Source organism: Copidosoma floridanum, unplaced genomic scaffold (genome assembly GCF_036245765.1).
Source record: "Copidosoma floridanum isolate Cflo_tuat_1 unplaced genomic scaffold, Cflo_Japanese_pri ptg000030l, whole genome shotgun sequence".
In the NCBI taxonomy this organism is placed as follows: Eukaryota; Metazoa; Arthropoda; class Insecta; order Hymenoptera; family Encyrtidae; genus Copidosoma; species Copidosoma floridanum.
Window position 1 is genome coordinate 10819035 of NW_028321907.1, and position 26259 is coordinate 10845293.

The 26259-nt window shown below is 37.5% G+C and overlaps 5 protein-coding genes across 7 annotated transcripts in view; 1 reads left to right on the plus strand and 4 right to left on the minus strand.

Moving 5' to 3' along the window:
* Positions 1–1405: 1405 nt before the first annotated feature.
* LOC106636802 (cardiolipin-specific deacylase, mitochondrial) lies at positions 1406–6281 on the minus strand. Of its 3 annotated transcripts, none has more exons than XM_014349316.3 (9): positions 5497–6281; positions 4942–5026; positions 4672–4854; positions 4447–4559; positions 4239–4377; positions 3361–3558; positions 3025–3289; positions 2223–2466; positions 1406–2115 (listed from the first exon to the last, which is right to left on the minus strand). In XM_014349316.3, the coding sequence occupies exons 1-9, from the start codon at positions 5586–5588 to the stop codon at positions 2055–2057; spliced, it is 1380 nt and encodes a 459-aa protein (XP_014204802.1). In that variant the 5' UTR covers positions 5589–6281; the 3' UTR covers positions 1406–2054. The 3 variants fall into 3 exon arrangements, with proteins under 3 accessions (XP_014204802.1, XP_014204801.1, XP_014204800.1); XM_014349315.2 differs by having other exon boundaries at positions 2223–2508; XM_014349314.2 differs by having other exon boundaries at positions 2223–2532.
* Positions 6282–6660: 379 nt separating this feature from the next.
* Positions 6661–26259, plus strand: part of LOC149373473 (uncharacterized) — a 35214-nt gene continuing 15615 nt past the window's right edge. The window contains exon 1 of the mRNA XM_089596591.1: positions 6661–6792. The gene's annotated coding sequence lies outside the window, so the exon portion shown is untranslated. The remainder of the gene's footprint in view (positions 6793–26259) is intronic.
* Positions 8222–10108, minus strand: LOC106636870 (uncharacterized). The gene has a single exon (XM_014349415.2). It carries the CDS (start codon positions 9993–9995, stop codon positions 8520–8522), a length of 1476 nt encoding a protein of 491 aa, XP_014204901.2. The 5' UTR covers positions 9996–10108; the 3' UTR covers positions 8222–8519.
* LOC106636869 (uncharacterized) lies at positions 10161–14709 on the minus strand. Its single transcript, XM_014349414.2, has 5 exons — positions 14377–14709; positions 12714–13382; positions 11262–11714; positions 10902–11165; positions 10161–10789 (listed from the first exon to the last, which is right to left on the minus strand). Exons 2-5 carry the CDS (start codon positions 13352–13354, stop codon positions 10570–10572), a joined length of 1578 nt encoding a protein of 525 aa, XP_014204900.2. The 5' UTR covers positions 13355–13382; positions 14377–14709; the 3' UTR covers positions 10161–10569.
* LOC106636827 (uncharacterized) lies at positions 16956–25993 on the minus strand. Its single transcript, XM_014349357.2, has 5 exons — positions 25890–25993; positions 18825–19467; positions 18292–18741; positions 17945–18208; positions 16956–17840 (listed from the first exon to the last, which is right to left on the minus strand). The coding sequence occupies exons 2-5, from the start codon at positions 19403–19405 to the stop codon at positions 17672–17674; spliced, it is 1464 nt and encodes a 487-aa protein (XP_014204843.2). The 5' UTR covers positions 19406–19467; positions 25890–25993; the 3' UTR covers positions 16956–17671.

Genomic DNA, 26259 nt, shown 5'->3' on the forward strand with positions numbered 1-26259 from the left:
AAATGAACTAAACAAATGTATACTTATATAGATATACACACCCTGTTTTCACAGCTTAAAATTTTACCCACCAGAGTATAGACGTACGGGGATGCGGGTGCGGGCAAATAACGCCGGGAAGTCTCTCTCTTTTATACACACACAACGTGCTTTCCGAAAGGCGGAGATTTACCATTACAACTTGAATGCAAACGCTGTTGTCACTAGTATGTTAGCTAAGTAATATATTTGCTTTATTTTTTATTACTTAGGTATATAGAGAGAAATGAGATTTTATGTATTTTTAAATGTGATATTTTCATGTTTTTTAGTTTTTAGTTCAAAAATCCAACACTATCTAGCGGGTGATTATTGTCTCGACTGGAAATTCTCGACTTTCGACTCTCGACGCCCCTCCCCTCGATTTCCCCTTATTTAGACATTTATTTCTTCTTCGGGCGTGATCGGGCTTCTTCGGCGGCCCTCGTTCTTGTGTGTGTTTCAAACAGCGCCATCTAGCGTGTGATTTTTCTCGTCGCTCATAGACCCTCTGACGTTTTTTTGCTTCGGGCGTGATCGGGCTTCGTCGGTGGTCTTCGTTCTTGTGTGTGTTTCAAACAGCGCCATCTAGCGTGTGATTTTTCTCGTCGCTCATTGACCCTACTGACGTTTTTTTTTTGGCCGCCGAAGAAAAGCACAACTCAGATTTCGCCGTTCAAAATTACATGTAGAAATCTGAGTTGTGCTTTTTTTGTCCCGGTCAAACTGGCTATATTCGACGGCCCGGATACCCTACGGACGTTTTTTGGCTTCGGGTGTGATCTTCAAGAGCAAAGGCCGCCCCCACCGACGAAGCCCGATCACCGGATCACGTCCGAAGCAAAAAAATGTCAGTAGAGTATCCGGGCCGTCGAATATAGCCAGTTTGTCGGCGAACAAAAAAAGCACAACTCAGATTTCTCCATGTCATTTTCAACAGCAAAATCTGAGTTGTGCTTTTCTTCGGCGGCCAAAATAAAAACGTCAGTAGGGTCTATGAGCGACGAGAAAAATCACACGCTAGATGGCGCTGATTAAAATACCTGAAACTGACACTGACTGAAAACTTACTGTGAAAGTAATAAAAACAACTTAGTTGACACGAGTGACGAGACTACCCTCACTTCGAATTTGTCATTTCATCAGTGACGTAAATACATACTTTTTTATGAAACAAAGATATCTGATTTTGTTTTATTTTAGTGTATTTACCTCAAAGAGGTATGTAGAATATGCAATCCCGCGGGCCCTATTTCTTACAGAGGGCCCATTGTAATTAATGCCAATAATACCAACACAGTACTGTAGTAGTGAGACTCTTGTTGATGCATAGAAATTTTCACACTGTTATCTAGGACTTTTTATATAATTAAATAAAACCATCTAATCATTAATATAATTTTCTTTTATTTTCTGTACAATTCATTTTTACAAAATTTCGCACATTGCAATCTAATGTTCAACTGAAAACAGCTGATTAACAATAAAAATTTATAAGTGGATTGGGTATAACTTTAAAATTCCATCAGAATGAATCGATCGTCCTTGTAAAAATGTATTAAAAAATATACGATTTTGATTTTCAAAATAAAATATTTATTTGTAAACGTCTTGTGTAAATACGTGAATTTCTCTATCTGGACTATATTACAACAAAAAACAAGTGCTTAAAAAACTTGACCCTGTATAATCATAGAGCATTTATAACAATAATCTTTGTACAGACAGGAGAGATCTGTCCCGAGTACTATTTAGGAACGTTATACTGTTGTATGTACTGCTCTCAAATATAATCTAAAACAGAACTCAGTTCTACTGACAGTCCATACAACAATAGACATTCAATCACAATATTATATTGTCGTTTGTAGTTGGTCTCTTTCAACCGCGACCAGCTAATTACTTTTTTCTCTTTTAATTCACTCATCACCCACAAATTATTCATTACAGGTTGAATAAAAAATCTTTGTCATCATTGGTTCAAATAAATACTCAACAGTATATCACTTTCAAGAGAATAAATTTTCACTTTTGCGTCAACTATTGTCCATTGGATATTTTTTTAAATACCTCTCAAAAGCTTCAGCAATCGTTGATCTGCAAAACATGGTACAGAAAATATTCATACATGAAAAATTAGTTTTTTCAAGAAGCAAATTAATTATTATTTAATTCAAAATGAATTTGCTGAAATTTAAGCTCACCTGAACATCTTTTGATAAAGTAGGTAGGCGCTGACATGCCCCGCATCAACGAAGCGTATTTCAGCACCAGGCCAAATTTTGTCTAGACTCACGCAGTCGTCCCTGGGCACGTAGGCGTCGTCGCGGGCGCATACTGCAATGATGAGTTCAGTGTCGACTGGCACCTCAAAGTTTTGAAGATGGGTACACTCATCCATCACACCACGCATGAACTGAAGGGCTTCGCGTTCTCGCCACTTTTTATCTGAAAATAGTGGGTGCTTCGACACAGGCAATAGGCAGATCCCTAGGAGATCCCCAAAAGAAAAAACTAATCACACAAGCATTGGATTTTCGTTTCATCGTTTTTGGTTGTATTACTTTGAAGGTAATAAAGGGTCTTTTTTTTTTTGGTTGTACTGCTGAGGCAATTATGTTGAACTAATTTTAAAAAGTATGCAGTTACTCTCATAATTTTTATCAATCCTTTATAAAGTATTTATCATTAAAAATTTCAAGGCAAATCTGAAAGTAGTAACCCTTGTTTACTCAAGTTTAAAAAATGTACACTTTAATAACTTTCAAGTTTTTATATAAAAAATTTTCAAATACTAGTTAAAGTGGCAAAAATTGGCAATGCAAATGCAGTTGTTCATTCCATACAAGTATGTTAGATTTATCGCAAATAAAACTGGTGTTTCGGTTAAAGGGTTTTTAATCAAATATGCAAGATAAAAAAAGCAAAGGAGAACAAATAATCATTTTATGCACAACACAAAATTATCCTCCAAGCCCTCTTTTGTTAAACAATTAAATTTCTTACCCTTCAATGCATCTTCTTGAGAATTTTTAAACCTATCTGAAATAAGATGTAAAGGAAATAAAGTTGCTGCGGCCTTTTCTTCTGCAAATTGTGCCTTTTGAACAGTTCCATTTCCATTATTACCATTCAATGGAGTCTGAACATCTTTTTCATACTTTAAGCTTAAATTATTTACATCATCACGCGACTCATCTTTTATTTTATTAAACCTTTTCATGCTAGCCGGAAAATGTTTTGCAAAGTGCTGTCCAGCAAGAAATGCATCCTAATAAAGAAAATTAAAATTATTTAGATTTCCAGCACAGCTAATAAAAATTTAATAATAACTATACTAACATCTTGATCAATAATTTTGACCATTTTTGCCAAATCGTTTTGGTAAACTTCATTTTCAAAATACTGCGACTCTAGTAATGCCCAATTAATGGACGCGCTCATCACTCCTTGAGTGAATACCGGGGCCGCAGTTGACCAAGAAAGACACGGAACTAACGGTATAGGTTTTGGCCAATTGGTGGCTGCTAAAGATGCCATCTGTAAGTGCAAAAATTCACTTTATTTTTCTTGCTTAGGTTTTTTAGACAATAAAATTAATTGAAAATTAATTAAGGTGGTTCTTCACGATGGTGCCGTAGCAAAGCGACACGAGACCCTGTGGTTTTCTAATTTTCGATTAGCGTATTATTTGCAACATAAAATATGTTGTACGGGCACTTGACTATAATATCATTGCATTTACATACAAATAAACAAGCTAATAAAGTCAGAGTAGGAGTTATAAAAAAATTTTTTTTTGACGCAAGGTTCTGAAAATGGCATGTACGCTCCTACTCAAGCAGACGTTGCCGCAGTTTACACGGCAGACATTTCGTTTACGATTAAATATCGTATACTATTTCCCTGATTAGCCCAAACTTTTGTTATATTATTAGAAAGCTGAAAAGTTCTTCTTTCACTACAAACTTTTTCTATTACGATCTTAAGTCTACTTTACGAGATATTACATGATATCGTAGTATGGAAAAGTAACCTACATAAGAATAAATGTTAAAAGTGCATTTTTTGACTGACTTGTTTTCAAAAATTTGCCTGATAAAGGGACTTGAAGTTTTAAAAGAAGATGCCTTATAACTTTAAAAACAATCCCTCCAAATTTCCCTGTGAGTTTAAGTAAATGGGTTAGGTGAAGAACCACTTAAATGAAAAATACATACATGTCCACCCATAGACAGTCCAGTAAGACCAAGAGGCCCAAAACCTTGCTGTTCACACCAATTGAGTATCACGATTGATTCCATAATTAGACATCCACCCATGATAAAAATGTCAGAAACATTATGTAAACAAGAACGTCTAAAAAAGGAGAACAGTTTTAGGTTATTTGTTTGAAAAACAAGTAAGTAGGTACAAAAATATGCTTACATTTGATCTTTTGGTTTTCTAAGACCATAAAATGGATTTTCTATCAAAACGGATGCTATCCCTGTTTCCTTCAATAGAGGTTTTGCAAACAGATTCCTTCTTCGCCAAAAATACTAGAATACACAAGTCATATTATGAATATAAACCTACATGGCTATTAAGTGTCAAGTTAGAAAAATATAAATAACTTAAACATGAAAAACAAAAAATATAAATAACTCTTACATGATCTCCTGTGCCAGCAAGATTCAAGCACACTGGCTTGAGTTTCTGTGACTTCCAGTTTTTAGGTAAAATCATCTGGAAATAAGCTGTCTTGGTCTCTTCAGGTATTAAACCAGGTAGATTTTTCTCCAGTGGCGTTTCGAACTGGCCCTCCAGCACGTGACAGTCTGACCATTCTTCGTCCTAAAAGAAAAAAAAGAAAAACAATATAAGTATCCACACTAATATCATTACACATCCATATGATAGATAAGTAATGTGCAAACAAACTTTTGTTATCAATATTGGATAATCCCTGGGTATGAGATTGTAACAAGCGTCTCTGTTGGATATGACTCTTCTAAATTTGAATATCCTGCAAAAAAAAGAGGTAAACATGAGGTATCTACAAACAAAACAGAAAGTTTCTAAAAAGCGTTTATATTTGTACTTGTGTACATTCATAGAGATGCAACAGCTGTACGCTGTACACCTGATGTCGTATGGCATATATACAAATATATTTTTCATTAACGCAGCAATATTAGTGCGAATCGCTTAAGAATTCTAAGCCTGGATAAGGTTGTGATTAAAATCATTGTTGCAATTGAAATTTTCCGCAAAAATATTTGCTGAACCACCGATGATTAATGTAGGACGCAATGTAAATCTTTTAGCAAGTCGTGCGCGACACATCGTTCTCTTTTGTAATCGCAACTATATATTAGAATTATGTGTATGCGTATATATATATATGTGTATATATTTACGATAGCAGACAGCCCCGCAGTTTTTCGGAGCAGAAGACGTCTTCACCAATATAAAATACTTATATATTATTTATACCTTCTCAGGTTCTCGGGACTGCCCCAGCCCTTGGTGAAGAACTTGGTGAGAAGGATGCTCCGGTAAACCGCGTCCAGTCGACTTGGCGGCATAATTACAGTACCAGCATTAGCGGAGCCCCAAAAACATTGGTTTCGCTGTGTCAAAGATTTTTTACAATAGAGGTACAGCCCTTCTATCTGACCAGATTTTTGTTACTCCTACAGCGCGTTATATTATGACCTTCATTCCTACCGTTCTTATCTTATGTCTCTACACAACACTTGTGTCTTCACTTTTAACGTTGCGCTGATAGTAGAGGACAATCACTGTTTTATCACAATGTCCCCAAAGTCGGCTTTTCGTGGTATAAGGTTAAAATTAAGGCTCAAGCTCGTTGATTTGTCAACTGTACGTAGAGATACGAGAGATACGTACGTGCAATTTAGATTTTATATATTTCTGTGGAGAAAAATCTTCACAGCGTCTTGACTAACCGTTTTTTTTATTTTTTCGGTAGCTCCAAAAAAAAAAAAAAAAGGGAGAAAAAAAACACGACACAACATAATCTATAGACACGCGAACAATAAGCTAATATCAGCTATTTGTGGGACGATTCGAGCATCCGGCCGCCATCCGCTGATCGGCTCGCTCGATCGAATTAAATATATATATGAATGATAATAGACACCCACCGCGCACACGAAACACACGCGCTGCACTGCACGAAACGAGACCAACGGTCGGCGATTGAATGACGATTTCGCACTTATTTGCACACTCTTTCGTTTAAGTAGAGCCGCGCCACCCACTCCCGCGTCCTCGAGCCTTCTATATTCAAGCGTAGATTTGTTGATTGTGTGCATACACGACGACCGACTCGTCTGCTCGATAATAATATCAATAAATCAATTTATTATAGGTATATCATCTGAAACGGCGACAACAGCAACAACAACAACAACACATGCACATGACGTTTTATTTTCGGTACATGCGCGCGTGTGCCCCTCCCTCTTCCCCTTTCTGCCCCTCTCGTGACGGACGATCGATTCAGCCAATCAGGCGCGAGCTCGGCCTCGGATGTTAAAGAGCGCGCGAAATGCGACGATGCGTCAGCTCCACTGCTTCTGCTGCATGAACTGTTGACAAACTTATATTTGTTTACGTGCACACGTTTATATATATATATAATATGTGACCGGTTGTTTTTCTAATTCGTGTGTAATTACATAGAACTGCGTACAACCACGAGTAATTAACTAATGAACCACAACGACGCACGTTTAAGTACACAAGGAAACTTCTAAAATTCAGGTAATTGCCGATCCTAACCTATCGTTTTTTTTTTCTTTTTTAATAATAAAATCTTTTTAAAGATAAGTACCTTTATCGTGCCATCCCGTTGGTAGGGATGCACGATATTGCAATAGAATCGCACGTAAAAGCACAGGTAGCGCTCGTATATTTTTTTAATGAATCCAAATAGAGGTTGGAAGGTAAAAAAACTACAATCAAAGTACTTATTTGTTTCCCACGAGTGTTTCGTAAAATTGTGACAGCGTTTTGTTTTATATAATTAATCGAGTCGGTGCCATGCGTTCAGTATACGGTTTATTTTAGAAGTTAACCTCCCCCCCCCCTACATCGCGTAATTTAGCACGTGGTGGCCGTTTGTACCCTGCACCTTTTTTATAAACAAACAACAAAAGTACCCTCTGTTGATTTCTTGATGTTTATATTTCTAAATTTATTCGTCATAACAATACTATACACCTAGGCGACAACAACATTCATTAGCATCATTTGACTTTGTATTTTGTAAAAAAGCAAATTTTCAATACTTGGGGCATGATGCGATAAACATAATATGTCATAATAGAGCATATAAATACTAAAATACAAAAATTATTAGAAATAAAAAAACAAATAAATTTCGTTGTCTGCTGGAATATTGTATCATTTTACGGACTACGGTTGTGACTAAGAACTCTTTTTTTCTAGTAATCAAACATTTGTACAAGTGTCAATAATTTCCACCTTTTTTTTTTCCTCGAATCAATCATGAGGATTATGAAAAACCAATAACCACATTTCATATAACAAAGATAAAGTTGCATGAAACGATAAGAAAATATTTTTACTGTCTATATTCTATTATAAAATATACATTAAGCATGCACATTCAAGCGTCATCGTCGATTAGTGTTGTGATACTTGATTATTTTTACTGTGTTTTAAAAGTAACTCGCTTAAGTAACGATATTATCTCGTATGCCTCAAGCATGAGTTACAGATACGAATATTACGCATTGAGTAATTCTTCGAAACCAATTTTTTTTTTTTTTTTTTCAATTTAAAAACAATTATGTGATATAAGTGTGATTATACATTTTAATGGACTTTTAATTCGACATGAGTAAGTTACTCAAGTATTTATTGATTTTTAATTGCTTTTACGTTTATTTACTTAACCTTTTTACATTTGCTTGTCTACACACAAGTATTTAATAATAGGAAATCAATTAATAGTATTAACTGATAATTTCAATTGATCGTTCAATGCCATGTTTATTTGTATTTTTACTCCGTTACACAGCACACATACAATTTTATAATAAACAAAACAAATATATCGTATACTGTTAAAACAGAGACTCATAAAAGCTACTCCACACTGTATATAATTGCGAAAAATCACAAGTTTCGGTTACGTATTAATGTTTATGTTTTGTATAAGTACATATACAGAATTGAAACTTGTTTATGGGTTATTTTTAGTTTTTCAGTATACTGAGGCCCCTATGATAAAAAGTAAAAACCAAATTGGAATTTTAATAACAGTTTTGACATTTTTATCGTCACGTATGATCGATTCGGTTGAAAGTAACGAAACAATTTATTGATTAATTTTCGTATCAACAAAGCTTGGGTGAGAATAAAATTTTTCAACGCACCATGATCGTAGTGTACCCGTACGTAAAATCTGTTGAAAAATCACTCATCCCTGAACACATGCATCTCTCGTTGTAAAAATATCCAAATCAACTCTTCAAGCAACCCTCCGCGGACTCCACCAAATCTCGGACGACCTCTTCGATCCTGCGACGATAATGCCGATCCCGTTGCATAGCCGATCTCACCAGCTCGACCCGACTCGTGTACATGTGGTACGCCCCCGTGTCCGGACTCGCGTATTTCTCAGCCATCTCCTTGCCCCACAGGGCGATCGGCAAAAACTGCACCGCCGCCACGGATCCGCAAATCCTCTTGTCCTCGAAGTCCCGCGCCACTTCGTCCAGAGAAATCGGCTCGCCGGCATACCCGTGCTCGCTGAGGGTCTCCACCAACACCCTGTGGTACAATCCGACCAACTGAGCCTCGGTTCTCCGCCTGGCCTCCACCCCCGTGTTCAAGTACACAATCTGCGCCAAATCGACGGCATACGACGCGTACGTCGTCATTTGAAAATCCACGAGCCTACACCGCGAGCCCGACTCGCTGAACATCAGGTTGTTGTACCAGAGGTCGCAATGGGCCAGGACGTTTCTACCTCGGTTTTTCTCGGGCAACACCTTCTCGATCGTCCACTCGTAGGCTGCCGGTACGCTGGACGCGTCGAGGCCAAGTTCCCGGGCCACGTCCTCGGCCACCTCCATACCGGTGACCAGCCACTTCCAGGACCAGCCACCGTCGTTGACGAACACCTTCTCCCCGAAGAATCCAGGATACGCCTGGTCCAATGGTTTGCCCAGCCTCGCCTCGAGGAGGATCGAGGTCGCGTGGAACCTCGCCAGACTGGCTATCGCGGACCTTAGCTCGATCGTACGTAGCGGCCGATTCGTCGCCTCGTACCCGCCGGCCCTCAAGTCCTCCAGGACCAGCAGCCCCCCGCCCTCCTTGACCAGGTGACACCTGGCCGCCCAGAGCTCCGATCGGTAAGCCTCGAGGAGCTTAGGTACCACGTCCTCATAGAACTTGGACTCGTCGCGGAATATCGCGTCGTCAAACTCGTTGGCACCGGCTACCTTGGACTTAACGAAGAAGGTCAGGCTCCTCGTGCTCGGCGCGTCCTTGTCTTTGTCGTGGAGCTCGCGTGCCTCTACGCGCAGCATCTCGTGGCGGCCCAGGTAGCCGAAGGTCTCGCTGGAGAACGGCTTGAGCTCGAACCCGATCACCTTTGCCTCCTCGAAGCAAGACAACTCGTTCACGACGGCAGTCGCGTCATCCATGGTGAACCGGGTGGTTTTTTCTGGCTCGCTCGACATCCTTCTGTACATATACGTGTACGGTACAACACGTGCGCGCCGATGAGACGAGAATCGAAAGATATGTGATGTTCGGCGCGCGGTGGCAGCGACCGGCACGGTTACTTGTACACTGCACGGAAAGAAGCCAACAGGCTGTCGGTCGGGAGAGAGTGGATGTGACGATATCGGACCGTTCCACGCTGGTAGGGGCACCGTGTACACGATGCATGACGTAATACGCACATTTGCACATTTATCAACTACATGCATGTAGGTATACGTGGGTTTGAATCTTGTGCTCAAACAGCTACTTTATTTTATTCTATTTTTATTATTTCGATGTGTGACATTATTGTAATGCGTCTTGCAATCGTACAACAGCGTGAAACGGATCACCGGTAATTGCACAACACATTATATACATGTATTATGGATGATTCATCGATCGCGGTATAGTACGTCAAGACGGCGTGTTTTTTTACTAATCGTGCAGAATTCGCGATATTAACGTGAGATAATACGTGAGCGCGGAGATGAGAAGAGTAGATTCAGGGACGGCTCTAGCGAGTGTTCCAGGGTGGCACGTGAGGTCTCGTCGTTTTCTCGATGCGTCGAATGGTCATCAGCAACAATTGTTTTGAAGCTGCATATACGAAAGGATCACCTGCTATACCCACAGTAAATGATGATCATTTGACTTATCATGAATCGAATGACAATCGTACCCACACACTTCTCATGTTTAGCCAAGTTTGATCTATTCCGTTCATTCTTTCACTTTTGTAAGTTTTAAGTCCTGTCCAGTTTTTCCTTCCTTTGCCATCAAATAGTCATCAAAATATACTTATATTTGCGTGATCATGTGGTCCAATTGTGGACATTTTTCCACCCCATTGTTCTGTTTCAGCTTGAGCCTGTACGCCTCCAAAGTCCTGGCGGATCTTTGCTCTAGCTCGTTGCGCTTGGCTTCGCCGTACGTCTTGGCTTTTTCGGTACTTTGCTTCAAACGGTAATTCAAGACACCCCGAAAAGCTGCAACTTTACAGCACTGCTCGAAATAAAATCTGAAACCATGTTAAATAATTCACATGAAAAAAAAAAAAAAAAAAAAAAAAAAAAAAAAAAAAAAAAAAACCACATGTAAACAAAGATCTTTTATTATTATTATTATTATACCTGGTCGCGCTGCACCTCATTCGTTCAACGTATGGCATGGCGCCCCAGTAGCGGGGCAAGTGTAGGTTCAAAAGCCGAGCGAGATCCGTGATGTAGAGCTCGTAGGTCGAGCCGGGAAAATAATATTGCAAACCCTCGACAGCGCACCTCATCATGTGCTCCCACTCGGCGTTGACGTCCCGTAAGTTCGGCTTGACCCAGTGCTCCAGCAAATTGGTCGTTCGCAGCCTTACGTCTCCCAAAGTTCCCCGGCAATAGTTGTACCTTGACAACAGAACACCATAGTCCCCTGTGACGTTATAACGGTCGAGGTACACATTTTTTCACGGTATAGGAACGATTGATAATGAATGTACCCACTCGTCATCGATTCCAAGGAGGTAACCGATTCCCCTCCAGGCGTGGCAGAAGGCCTCGATGTCGTCGTCGGTGGCGCCGTGGACCCCGAAAAACTTTGGATAAGTGACGACGAGGCCGACAAAGGCGAACTGCGTGGCAGCCATCTCGCCTTGGTTCAGGTGATTGTTGAACTTGAGCTCGGGATACTCGGTCAGTGCCTCGTAAGGACATTGGCCCGGTGCCGGTGCCGGGCACGTCGATTGGAAATCCTCTTTGAGCAGGTCGAGCGACGGGCACCAGGGATGCCGGATCCTCGACCTTTCCGCCAACTCCTCGGCTGACATGCTTTGGAGCCGCTTGCGGACGCAGGCGTGCATCTTGCGCACCGCTCTGACGTCGTTGTACGCCGCTGTGCCTGGAGTCCAGGGATCGCTGAGGTACCAGTTTCGGACGCGCTCCGCTGTCGAATAGTACCTGGTGCATACACATACACATTCCTCAACTCACTTTTGCGCGTATATTTTGCTTATCTAACCAGTTTACGATGATGAAATATGTCTCCTCAGCTCGAAATTCGATAGGTTTGAGGTTTTCTTCGTTATCCTGTTGCTCACAGCCACATATTCACCCATGTTTATCATTCGTAAACACGTTCCTGTACTTAACATTGGATTTATGTATATTTTTTTCGCTCACCCCTGACTAATATTTATCCGCCTACTAACTGGTATTCATTACCCCGCATATCTCGTCATTATAACCCACCCAGTAGAAATAATCTCATTTACTCGATTATTCATAAGAATGTCAGGTAAAACAATCAATATTAACAAAATCATAAAGTGCAAATTTGTGATTATAACAATACTTGTTAATAGTAGTTATTATCACCATTTTTTTTTTTCTTTGAGAAATTTAAATTGAAATGTGGTGTTTCATTGTGCCAAAAATCATTATCAGTTATAAGAAAATTATAGTTAATTATAATTTGTCACGGTTAAGTTATCATCAGTTTGGATTTTGTGTTTTTTGTTTTCCGAAATATGATGAAAAAAAAACAAAAAAAAAAAAAAAAAAAAACTAATGATAAAAAATGTTAAGCTTTATTGTCAGATTTTATTAACTTTTATGATCGGTTATCATCACATATCGTTGGTTATTCACTAAAAATGAATCATACGACTCGCCATTTTTCCCTCTCGAAATTTTAGGCCCTAGTTCCCGTTAAACAATGTATCACGGTGTAAAAAAAGTCCAATTTCGGATGAATTTTAAAAACAACGCAACCCCGTTCTCTCTCCAGTCGTTATAATACACCTTCCTTGTCTTCCACGTTAGTTAATTCCCTCGGATTAAGTTAACAACGAGTTTCTTCACCGAGTGTTTGATCATTGCAACTGTGACGTACTGAGACCCAGGAAAATTGTCGATTCCGTATGAAAAATCGGAAAAAAATGGCCTGTCAAGTCATACCTATTGAACGCCGCGTAAGGCGTGCTGGAGGCGCCGGTTACGACGAGCGGCTTGAGGGCATCCTGGAAGGAAAACACGACGACGAGGGATAAAAAATCGGCGTAGCATATAGAGGACAGGTACTTGACGGCGAATTTCTGGCCCCTGCGGAACTTGTCCAAGTCCAGCCAGTCTGGCCTCGCGTCCACGTCGACACCGCTATCGCCGGGAAAGAACTGACCGACCAGCAGGTCTATCAGGGACTCGGGTAGTATGTCCCTGTAAAGTGCCGTGACGACGTTCCTGGCCCATTGTCTTCGCTCCCCCTCCGGCAGCTTGTCCAGCCTGTCCTTCACGTACAGCGTGACCTTCTTCACGTTCTCGTTTGACCTTTCGACTTTCAATTGTGATCGGATCTCCAACCAGTCGTCCAACGACTCGGCCTTGTCGATTTTCTTCGTGATCGCTTCGTCCAGATCTTCGAGAGAACTTATGGGAACCGTATCCATCGGGTCCTTGGTATCGCCCTCTGGAGCATTTTCACCGAAGATTTTCTCATCGGGATCGACGACAACCACCTCGGGATTCATCTGCCCGTGCACGGTTGGACCTTCAGCGGCTGATGGTTTCACCGATTCCAAAGATATTGCTTGGTGCTTCATGATTTTTCTTCGTTACTTTTTTGTTGCTCTACAAATTAGCAAATATTTATTTTATCCGTTGCGTGTAAATAATGTACTAGTAAATTACAGACATGAAAGACCGTTGTGAAAAATATTCCGCGGTCACCAAAGAATCGGAAAAACAAGTTGGTGTGGTACTAGATTAGTCATTACCGCGAGAAAATTTACATTTTTAAGGATCGCTTGAACGGATTCAAAGAATTTATCGTGTATTTTATCAAATTTTTTATTTGATTTTGCTTGAAAAATTCGTTTACCATCCACGTGTGAAAAATATTATTTCAGTGAAATAAAAACTTTTTCTTTTTCGCGAGAATTTTAAGTATCTAACACTTACACGATGAAATAAATTTTTGCAGCTCAATGTTTGTACATTTTTCAAAGAAACGGAATTTTATTTGTACCAGTGAATTTCGATAATGTCGAAGCATACATGAGCTCCATTGATTAGCACGACAATCGAATAAAATTACCGCTGACCAGTTGTTGAGAAGGTCAATCCTTGACAATGTTCATTAGATGTAAAAATAAAGTAGTTTTCCCGGTTTTTTCTTTCTAACACGGCAATTTTATACCGAATTCAAATGCAACGAGGAAAATGCATGGATAGCAATCAGTGTCGTATAAATTATCTTTGATTGTAATAAAAAATTTTAAAGGTGATCGTATATAAATGAAGGAAAAATGTACTGCGATTGTCATTGTTTTTATTTTTTCCAACCATGAAATCGGTCAAATAACATTGTACCAGTAGTTGAATCATAAAAAGTATTTATAACTTACGTTGGACCGCAAAATAAATGACTCAGAAAGAATACGTAATGTACTGCTTTGCTATCATGATTTTACTCTCAGTACTTAGTTTTCTTGTTCTGCAGACGGAAATAATTTAGAAAAATACTTTTGACATTAAGCGTAAAAGTTTTATTCTTCTACGACTTTGAGAAGTTGAACTTTACGGGAGGCAACCTTTTTTTTTATTTAAAAAATTTTTAACTTACCTTAAAAATTTCCACTATAAAAAATCCAGATCTACTACAAAAAATGATCGTCCTTGCGCGAGGGCACGACTAGTAACTGAAATTTTTCATAAACTTGGCTTACAGTTTTGCGTGTCGATAATTGTGTAAAAAAATTCTAAAACTCTAATAGCAATGCTAAAAAAAAATCAATAGCATTTTAAAAAACTAGCAAATTTTCAACCGCCAGTACAAAAAACGATGAAAAATAAAAATCGGTATACGTTTGAGCTAAATTAATCGACCGGCAATACAAAACAAATAGCTGATGTCACCCAAAAGCGAATAAAAAAACTGATCACACGACGATGCTGCACTTTTCGAAAGCACTTGATACATTACCTCAACTTGCCACCACAGAAGCGCGCCCGCGTTTGATCTCCGCGCAACGCGAAGTCTAGTGCCACTCGGTTGGACGGTGCAGCGCAAGTTGATGGCATTGCATCTTCGAGACCATATAATATTATACACGTGCGAAAGAGCGAGGGAAATAATACAACACGCCCCTCTCTCTTTTCCCCGTACGCGCGCGTAGCTTTATGGGCACAAGTGCAATCTTAATATATTGTAAGATTGCCGTGTACAAACTCGGCCGTATATTAGTACATATATATATATACCTGCGACCTGCAACAAATAAGATTTACTACTTCTTCTGCCGTTTTGGTCGTTGGTTTTTTAAGATGAGCTACCATATAGTCGCTTATTAACCTTGAATAAAATGTAACTTATTAGACGCTTCACTAGTGTCTTTTTTTTTTGTTTTTTTTTGTTTTTTCATTAGTAATTTCTCGCGCTTTTTTGTGCTTTTCAAGTCGACGATGACATTGGTGTATCGTTGGATACGCGTGAAACTTCGATTAGAAAATACTTGCCCGCAAGTTTAATATTAATGCGGTGTAAACAAAAGATCGTGAACTGTTTTTTACAGTCAAACAATGGTTAATTGGTATTTTATAATTTTTATGAGTTGTTGTATTTTATATCTAGCGTGTCTACGCGTAAATAACAAGAGAAAAAATTTTAATTCCATAGGAAATGTCACCAGTATTATGTATTATGATTAAAAAATAAATTTCAACAGAAACCACAAAACTACCGTGAGTCTGTCTCACAAGCGAGATCTGTAATTTTTCAAGATGACTCGATGTTACGCAAAAACTCGCGTACCAGCTTTGAGGCGTTGTTAATGAGGGGTATTCGTAACCACTCGCATTTTCATTCCGTTGAAAGATTTTCGTGCTCCACGTACAGTCGGAAAATGAAATTGCATATTTAATAAAGATACACTTTTTACCCTCGTTTTGTCGAACAATGTCTTTACTTTTATTTATCATTATTATTATTATTATTATTATTATTTTATTTTATTTTTTTTTTTATAACCAGGTTTAGCATTCAATAAAAAATTTTTATTTTTATTTTATTTTAAATTTTTTTGCAGGAATGGTTTCCATGCCAGATATTAACATAGTTTTTAAAATAGAAGCAACTTTACAAAAATAATAATTGTTGAACTTTTATAAAACGCAAACTATACGTCATCACGCGCAAAGTATTTTCGGTAACTAAAAATATAACTGTTGAATAAATAATTTTTCTCCTTTTTTTCATACTCTAATGGTGTAGCACTTTATTATACTTGTTGAATTACACCTTATGCAGTAGACATAGTATTTTGTAAGAAAACTTAACTCTAAAATAAGCACACACACAAAAAATGTAAACTATTATTAAAATAAGTTAACATGTGACCCATGTAGTGACAAAGTTTTGAAAAATTTCTTAGATGAATTTTTTTTTTCAGCCGTTGTAATGCTAATTTCCTTATGTACAAAATATACGTACAAAAAATATTTTGCAACCGTACTACATAGCTATTTATCTCTACGATATTTTACAGTGTACGACCTTTACGACTACATAGTACGTTGTCAACATAAACATTTTACTGCTGTATAGTACAATTTAGAATACTATTTGGAACACCAGCAATTTTCCTATTACAAAATTAAATTCCCACCAGAGGCCATTTCTGTTATACAGCCACCCATCAAATCAGAGAATGATTTTAGCACTCAAAATGAGGTTTGTCGTAAGACGATGGCATTTCTACCATACTCCTTTGCATTTACTCCTTTTAATTTTCGTCTCCCAGAGTTAGTTAAAATTTAAACACAATCTATTGCACCTTTAAAGCGTATAGCAGATATAAATAAAGTCTAAAAATTTTTTTTTCAATTTCTTAACACATTAACCCGCAAATAGTGTAGTCGTTGGTCAATTAAATCAAATTTTTTCAGCCAAATAGTTTAGGTAATAAATACGCCTATGTATTAAAAAATTGGCGATTGTTGTAGTTGTATATAGTACAGCAAAGTATTTCGGATGTTATCATAATCAAATTGTACAAAAAAAATATTACCAATAATCTGATTTATTATTATTTTTTTTGGGGGTACAAATCAAGAATAGTAATAAGTAACTTTTTTTTTACATAATCGTAGTCATTTCGATGCTAGATAATAAAATAGTTTTTAACATCGTATATCACGCAAATTTAAAATGTAGCGTTTTTAAAACAAAAAAAGTACATTACTAGTGGTGCCACAAAAAAATTTTACATAGTTAGAAAAGTTTTTGATATTATTTTTTGTTAATTAATACAATATACATATATTAGCAGTGAGTTATATTTGAAGTAAAGATAAGTGTCAGATTGTATAAATTCGAACTTTGTAGACATAAAATGATTAAAAAAAACAAACAATAGTCAAATTAATGTAATGAGTAACATTTGTTTACTCAAAAATAATTTATCTTAATCTACATTTTTGTCATGAGTCGCCTTATGTAGGAATATTGTGTATTGTACTAAAAGGTACTAAAATTAGTCAATTTACATGCAATAGCAATGAAAAATATTGTAAGTGACAACAAAGTCACACGTAATTTGTGTAACATTTGAACTTTCGATATAGTATAATATAAATAATTTTGTTCTTTTATAAATATTATTTTAGCGCTAATGTCCTGGGTATGCACATACATAAGAGCAAACATTTGTCAACCTTACCGTATGAGTATACGAGTCTTAGATTTTTATGACTATAATAATATAGAAGTTTCACGCTCCTCTAATACAATTTTCGATACTGTTTTACAAGGCAGGAAATTTTCCGATTAAATTACTGCAAGATCATTTTTCCAACCACCTCTATCGATTCGTGGTATGTCATTTTGTGGCTCCAAATAGGCTTGATTTGTTTGTCGATGATTACTCTCGTTTGTTCGTCGCGCAAGACATTAGCGTCTCTGCCGATCTCCTTTGCAGTTCCTCGTGCTTTTTTTCGTCGAATCTCATGGCCCTTTCGATCCTCATCTCCAAGAAATTGTTAAAACGCACGCGGAATATGTCGTACCTCAGCCCGTAACTCAAGTAGAGCCTAAAATGATTTTTCAATTTCAATTTCCGCACGTGACATGGAGTAAAAACAAATATATTTATATATATTGTTCCGGACACCGGAACAGGTAATGAATCTCTCACCTCATCACGCATCGCGTGATCCACAAGGAATACGAGATACTTTGGTACAGCCCAGGCATTTTGATACCGATTATTTCGGCAAAATCCAACAAAGCAATCTCGTAAGAAGCTCCCGGGTAGTAGTACTTGACGCCTTGAAACACGCACCTCATCATGTGCTCCCACTCGGGGGTGACTGACCTTAAATTCGGCTTAACCCAGAACTCGAGGAATTCCCTGCTGCGAGTCCTCACGTCTTCCAAACTCCCTCGACAAAAGTTGTAACTGCAAAACAATTTTTGTTGTAATTTTTGTGGGAAAAAACGAAAAAAAAACGTGTAATTGTGTCGAGTAATGGTGGCACTCACTTGTCGTCCAGACCGAGTTGGTAACCTATGCTCCTCCACAGGTGCAAAAAGCCCTCGAGATCGTCGTCCGTGGCGTAATGTATGCCAAAAACCTCGGGCCTCAGTACGATCAAACCGACGAAACCAAACTGTGTGCCCACCATTTCACCTTGGCTCAAAAACCGGCCGGTCAACGTCTTGTACTTGTTGACAAAGGCAAAAGGGCACTTTCCCACTTTTGGAGCCGGACACGACGACTGTAGATCTCGCCTGGAGGTGGCCAACGCCAGACACCAGGGCTCCTTTATGCTCGACCTCTCCTCGAATTCTTTGGCCGACATGGACGCCATTCTCTTTCTCACCAATTTGTGCAGGTTGCGCACTGCCTTTATGTCCTTGTAGGCCGGGGTGCCCGGGGTCCAAGGGTCGGACTTGTACCAGTTGTGAACCCGAGCGCTCGTCGACAGAAACCTTAAAAATGTTCATTAACCATCGTTTTGACCTTCCAAAATTTTCAAGCTTGATAAAGCAACGTTCGTTTTTTCACAACATACCTTTTGAAGGACGTGTATGGGGTGCTGGACTGCCCGGTGGCAATGATGGGTTTCAGATCCTCGTAAAAGGAGTACAGGGCAAACAGCGACACCACGTCCGCGTAAGCCAGGGACGACAGGTGGTCGAGGGCGAACTTTTGTCCTCTGCGCAATTTGTCCATGTCGAGCCATTGTGGCCTCGCGTTGACGTCTATTCCCGTGTCCCCTTCGAAGAACCTCGCCGCAGTGATATCCAAGAGCGACTCTGGCAAAGTCTCGTCGAAAACCTCCTTGGTTTTTTCCAGCACCCAAGCTTTTCTTTGCTCCTTGGGCACCTCCTCCAAATTATCGGCTATAAATCTGGCCAGTCTCTCCATGTCCTTCTCCCTGCGCTGACTTAGGACTTCCTCGCTGTCGGACTCCGTATGGTCAGAGAAATCGCTCCAGTCGCTTTCGTCATCGTTGGAAAACCCGCTGTCCGCGTCACTGTCGTGTGGCTCGTCATAGTGGTCGGGGTGTTTTTTTCCCCGAAAAATTTGGTCTTGGCGATCCTTGAACTGCTTGGATGCCGTTGCTGTCACGGAGTTCGTTTTGTCCACCATTTTTTGTTTTCTTTTTTGGATTTCGGATGTGCGAAACGTTCGGTTACAGACTCATCGGGAAACTACGGGTGAAACAACCAAAACAAAATAAATCATTACATATTGTTGAAATTTATCGCAAGTCCAATATACACAATTACGATAAAACGAATGTGCACGTGATGGAAATTAATTGAAAAACGTTATGGCAATTGAAAATTTGATTTACCAATTGCTGTGGTGCTTCTCGCGGCGCTAATCACATGTGAATTGGCTCAAACGATGATGTTTGTGATTTTACGTCAGATTGTAAACTGGAAGCCCGAAAAGAGGCCAAGTAAATTTATCAACACAGCACCTTTCGAACGTGCCGACACTCCCACTCTCGGGACTTGAATGAATTATTGTGTAACGCGTATCGATTATTATACCAAAATAGGTGCCGTTCTTTTCGATTAGCTCATATCACCGTGTATCAGTCTAAAGAACAGCATTTGCGGAAATTACGAAAGTTGACGGTATTTAGCTCAGATTAGTTTTTCCGTGACACTCGAACGTCGTTTAGTACCTTTCAAATACTCTTATTAGTTAAACCAACTGAAAGAAAATCTAATTTTTTTTGTTTATCTAGCGTTAAGTGTTTTGAACTATGAGGTGTTTTTTTTTCTAGCCACTGTACTTTTCCACAATTATCAACTTAATACATGTCATATATGGCTTCGTCCTAGTCCTAAAAATCCTTTATACAAAGATTCAAACATACGTAGAGATGTCCGTAAAAACCAAGTGTTTTGTACACGAACAAAAAATCATACAGTGCAATAAAAACAAATTACGTCTTATCTTGTTGTTGCCTTCACGCACATGTGCTAGTTTGCCTTGGAAAGAATTTCAATGTTTTATTCCGTATTGATGTATGGACTTTGACTCACGGAGGCTTTAAAATGCGTACTCAAATGATTTGTAAAAACGAATAAACCAATAATGACACTGACTATTAGTTCATGATTAATCTGGGGAATTTCATTATTTTGACTCACATCGAATAACACACATAAACATATGCTTTATCTCTTACCACATAAAGATGTACGAAAACATTAAAAAAAAAAAAAAAAACATTAATTTTGATCGTACCACTTAATACATTTTTTTTTCATATCTCGTTATGTAATTGCAAAAAAGAAAATATCACTCCAGTCATTGACTGATAATAGCTTGTTCGTACAATTGTTTTTATAGGGCCCTGCGGCGTACTAGTTGTATACCTAAAAATATGTGCTTTAAATGATTTTTTAATTCCAAAAGTTTTGATTTCACACCGTCAAATTACCAATTGCGGTATATTTGATTCGGTAAGTAATATCTGCGGTTTAAAAAATGCAAATCAGCTACACGTACGTACATTTATTACGCGGCACCAAAAATTAACATCATATTATAAGGTCAATAATCTGATTGTAATAAATTTGATATGAATCATTTAATTAGAACGAAACTCACCTGATGTTTTTCGTCTTATCTGTTTAGCAAAAATCCATTCAAGTGAGAAATCGAGTGACGTTCGCAGCTTACTTTTTTTTTTTCAAACAAAACAACATGTCATAACTTCCTTAACTCGGATGTTCACGTCATTAAAAAAAAGTTTTTTATCACAAAAAGCTAGACATAATAATAAAAAATGCACGTGCTTTATTGATATTAATTTTCAAATCGTTATATAACATCCAAATCTCGTGATATCAATAAAATTTGTTCAGTATAAAGAGAATTGAATCTTTTATTATGTTCTACACAATGTTTTATTCATAATAAAAAAGCCATACAACTATAAGAACTATTTTATTGATTTACACTAGCAATATCTATCGTAAGTGTTGCTCTAAGATGTACAGGTTAAATTTAAAAAATATATAGATATATAATTATACGTTTCTTTAACACGGAATTATAATACCTATGTGTTACAGGTACGCATGTTAATAATAGCTTAAATACCGTTCATTATGTTATTGACTTACAACTTTTTTATATTTGATTGTAAGTTTGTTTGCAATGTACATATATGCTTGATTTTTTTAGAAAATTAAAAAAAATTAAAGTACTAACTGTGACACGATAATTAATCACCAAGATTTTATTCATGCATTAACAAAGATTTCTAAAATTAATATGGTGTACAATATGCATTGCCTTCATGAATACTTTTATTTTCAAAATCAATGGCAATGCTGTGTTGTACGAAAAACACTTTATTCAAAAAACAATTAAATGTATATCAACACCCATTTGTCCAGAAACCAAATATTTTCAGGGGTTATTGCGCGAGTCCACATCCTTATACAAAATAAAAATCAAAAACGAAAAAAAATCTCTTTTTTTTTAAGTACGATGACATTTAAGATCCATAATAACGTTGATTACTCTGAGGAAACGATACTTAAAAGTTTAAAAGAATTTTTTATCTCAAGTACTTGTATGTTTCTTTCGTTTTATATTTGTATCGGGGGATGGCTAATGTTTCGTAACACTTTTAAACAACCTTAAAACCAAAAAGAATTAAAAAGTCTATACATTCAGTTCGGCAAAGCTGGTAAATTAGATGGATAAACTACGTGTTTGATTGTGGGGTGAGAATTTGCAAAAATTCCAACATACCGATTTCCCCTTTTTATGATACATATCCCTTGTACCTATCGCTCAGTCGTCCACTCAATTCTTGCTCAAATCGATTCCCCAAGCCCTTACCGATCCCGACGCCAGTTATGTAAACTCCGCTACTTTCCTACAGTTCCCCGGAGCGATTTTCTCCTGCTACAGCCCGTGCAGGGCTTGTAACAAAGTCAGGACGACCCGTGGAATTGCGCAGATCGGGGTGCTCGAGACGGGGGGGTACATTCGAAAATCGGAATATTTTTTTTCCGCCCAAGTGGCAAAAAAACAGGTTTAAAGTGGTTGATGGCTTTGCGTGTATCATTCAAGGCAATGAAACTTGTCGCTCTGTTTACTTCCTTGAAATATTTTTTTTTTCTCCGATAACACACAGCACACGGTTTCGCTCTCCGTCACATGTCTTGTGTACAGATTGTATTTTTGTTTTTTGTTTTTTGTTTTTTTTTTTTTTTTTTTTTTTTTTTTTTTTTTTTTTTTTTTTCTCGTAATTGTGTTATTCAGTGCTGTCATCGAGAGAAAGTCGGTGTTATACTCTTAATAATTGATAATACGTATAGAAAGAGACGGCTTCCGTGAGTTTGTCGACAAAGCCTCGTTTATTCAAAAGATACACCGATTATTATGTATACATACGTATATCATAAACGAGTGGAAATCGAAATAAACTCTCACGAGAATGAAACGTTGACGTTTGAAGAGAATTGAAATGTTCTAATGACTCACTGGAAACGACAGCTGCCTGAGATAAAAAAAAAAAAAAAAAAAAAAAAAAAAAAATGCAACCCACAACTGTGGATTTACACCAGGATATTACACCCGCTGACGCAACTTTTTGAGCCACAGTAAAACACTACCGGTATATATACTCACGGGAACATTGCAGTATAAGAGTTAGCCCGGCATGTCATGCAACCACTATGCATGTACACCTAGCAAATGAGTATAAATCATTTTTTATTTTTTATTACATTATAGTGAGATACGTCTTTACCTTTGCGGCACTCGACACCTGGAAATGGAACAGGAAGGGATGAGGTAGGGGAAAATCGGTGTATTGCCTGAATCCTGGTCAGGTGTGTATCTGCGTGGAAACTCCGTCAGAGCCAACTCCCGTTCATTTAAGTGCAGTTGCAGTACTTGGAGAGCGAATGATTTTAGCTTGCAGTGTGCACGCGATGCACCAACAGTATAGTACAGCTTGCGTAATACCGTAATTCCAACACGAAAGTCTTCCGCCTATCTGTCTCTTTAGCGCGTGTCTTTCTACATCCTTTGCACCTGGTGTTGTGTTTATCATACCTATATAGAGTACAGTTTGTGGGTTATACAAGGACAATCATGTCTAATTTGCGGCTTGCGAAGAAAAAGGGAGCTCGATGTTTTCGGCTGATTAGATTTCAGGCAAAGCGATCTTTGTTGCATCTTTAATTCATTACTTAAGAATAAATCTAATCATATCAATATTTGAATAAAAGTTTCATGTAGTATCGATATTATCTTTTAAATGACGGTGCTTTTCTTGTACATCTCTCACACTATGATGAATTTTTTGTAGTAATTGATAAAAGATACATTTGTCGCTGTTTCGATATTTTATTTTATTATAACCCTTCTACGATATATAATTTTACTATTTTTTTATACGGTACACAAAAAGTGGAATTTCTCAAAATAAAATTCACTAATTTTCTTCCGGGACATACTTGTGTTATATCGTAATGTTCATAGTAGCGTTGAAAAAAATAATTTTTTTTATTTGGAGCTCAGTATTAAAAGTATAATAATTTATTTTTCCTTCAACTAATTTTTTTGGATCGTTAACCAGATTTGAGTTATTTAAATAATGATGGGACAAAAATCTTTATTACGACGAACATTTTTTTTTTTTTTTTTTTTTTTTTAATTAATCATTGATACATTGTTAATCGACCATGTACATACATGTATGCATGAATTACAAAAACAAATATTACGCAGTTTTTTTTCTTTAATTTTTTTAGTTTGGGAACAAAAATAACATGCCTTTATTAATTTATATTTAAATAAACTACGGAATGTAATTGCTAATTCATCGCTGTGCTTATTAATTAAATTAATTTGCTTATTGAAAGTTACTTTAATTAACGGTGAAGTTTTATTTTAAACTTAAAGAATTTTTCATCGAAAAACAATTCAAATTGTGTTATAAAATGTCAACAAATTGTTGATACCACTGATAAAAGTTGTTAAATAAAATTCTCTAACACTAAGTTTTACGTAAACTTTTTGAATCAGTGGTGAAATCTAAAATGGTTCATTATTAAATATCAAAACTATGCAACAAAAACATAAAGTCTTATTCACATATACAAAACAAATTGTGTGTTTGCAGTGTTGTTGTCAGATTACTTGCTGTTTCGGACTGCTGATTTAGTATTTTTTACTTTTTGAAATGATGACAACTGATCTTTTCTAAACTAGACTTTAAACACTACTACATAATTTTTAATGAAAAATTCTTCGAAAAGTAACTTCTTGTAAATAAAGTAACTATTTGCTTAATGAGGTAAAACAAACAAAAAATGAATACAATTACCGGAATTAGTTTCAAAGAGTATCTCTCGTTCACATAGAGATAGCATTAATACTGTTACCAAAGTAGGTGTAATGACTCACGTTCTGAGTTTGTAAATCTGATAAGTCACGAAAGGCCTCTCAAGATGTAGTGTGGGGAAGTTATTATACTTTTTGGCAATGTATCGAAATATCACATATTTTAAATTATTAAAATCGTTTGATCTTACAGGAAATAGTTTATATGCTTCACAAAACGATTTGTTGTAAAAATATTTTTACTTTGTTTTGGTTGTGTTACTAGAAAAAAAAAAAAACAAACAATGATGTACCATATTATTCAAAACATTTCTTCATAAAAATTTATTGGAAAAAAAAAGTTAAGTCAAGTTTACGACAAAGCATGTTACCAGCTGTTTTCAAACGCGCAAAAAAAAAAAAAAAAAAAAAAAAAAATTTAAATCATTTTATCCCCCAACACTTGGATTTCAAAGAAAAATTTGCATAAAGATGCAATACTCCTTTATTCGATAGTAATTTCCAAATTCGTAATTAAAAATTGCCATAAATCATGCCCCGCGTATACAATAAGTCAAGAAAAAGTACGCTCATTTATTTTGTGATCGAAAGCAAAGACGCTTTGCGACAATCAATCAACCGGGAGCCTGCGCACACGCACGATCTACATAAATTATAAGGTGACGATATTTCGCGTACATTAGTCGTCTGTAAAATCATACATGCGAACAAATTTTAAAATTCACGTGAAGCAACCTTATCGAAAATTTTACCAAGTTTTACCCAATTCGTCTGATGACGTTTGACAATTTGCAGGGGACTAGCACAAGGGATACACAGACCGGTGACGGTCTGAAACTCCCGAAGGCGGTGCAGTTGCGCGCTACGTTGAAACTTCCAAAATTAAACTTCATCCCCCCAAATTACCTTGAAACGTATCTCGTTACGTAAGACTCGTAGCGAGTACACTATACGCACTTTAATCCAATTTCGGGTCGACTGTGACGTTAACGCATGAAAAAAAAAAAACTTGCGCAAACCTCAAAACTTTGTCCATGGAGTTCAATCAGCCGGCTATCGCGATGTACCTTTCATTGAAAGTGCACAATTTTCCCGCTGATGATGAGATACCAGCGCAGATGTGTAAGCAAAGTTCAAAAAGCCCTAGTAGTTCGGAGTGGATGTATTATCACGCTTCTGGCCAACCTCAAAGCTCGCGCGCAAGCTTTCCGGGCCAAATAGCGGGACGTGTTGGACTCACCTGCGAAACCGCGACTGGAAAGTTACAAAACCCACGAAAAAATCCACCATCAATTGAACTACGTGTATGTGCATTGACTCTTCTGCGTCGCAAAAAGAGATAGGTCGTGTACATGCAGTGGTGGTGATACTGATACTGGCGCTCGGTAGTCGGTATGCGTTTAGGCTTACCTACGTGCATATTATGTATACGTCGAGTGCATTCACAGAGTGTGTGAGTAACCACCGCTATCCATGACACGTATACATAGATAATATATCCAAGTCGAGCTATAAAGTGTGCTCTATACGAGTCTTTCTCTCTTTAGTGTGCACCCGTTGCCTTTGCACATCAGCTCGGAAAGGCCTGCATCGATCGGCGCATTCACTGT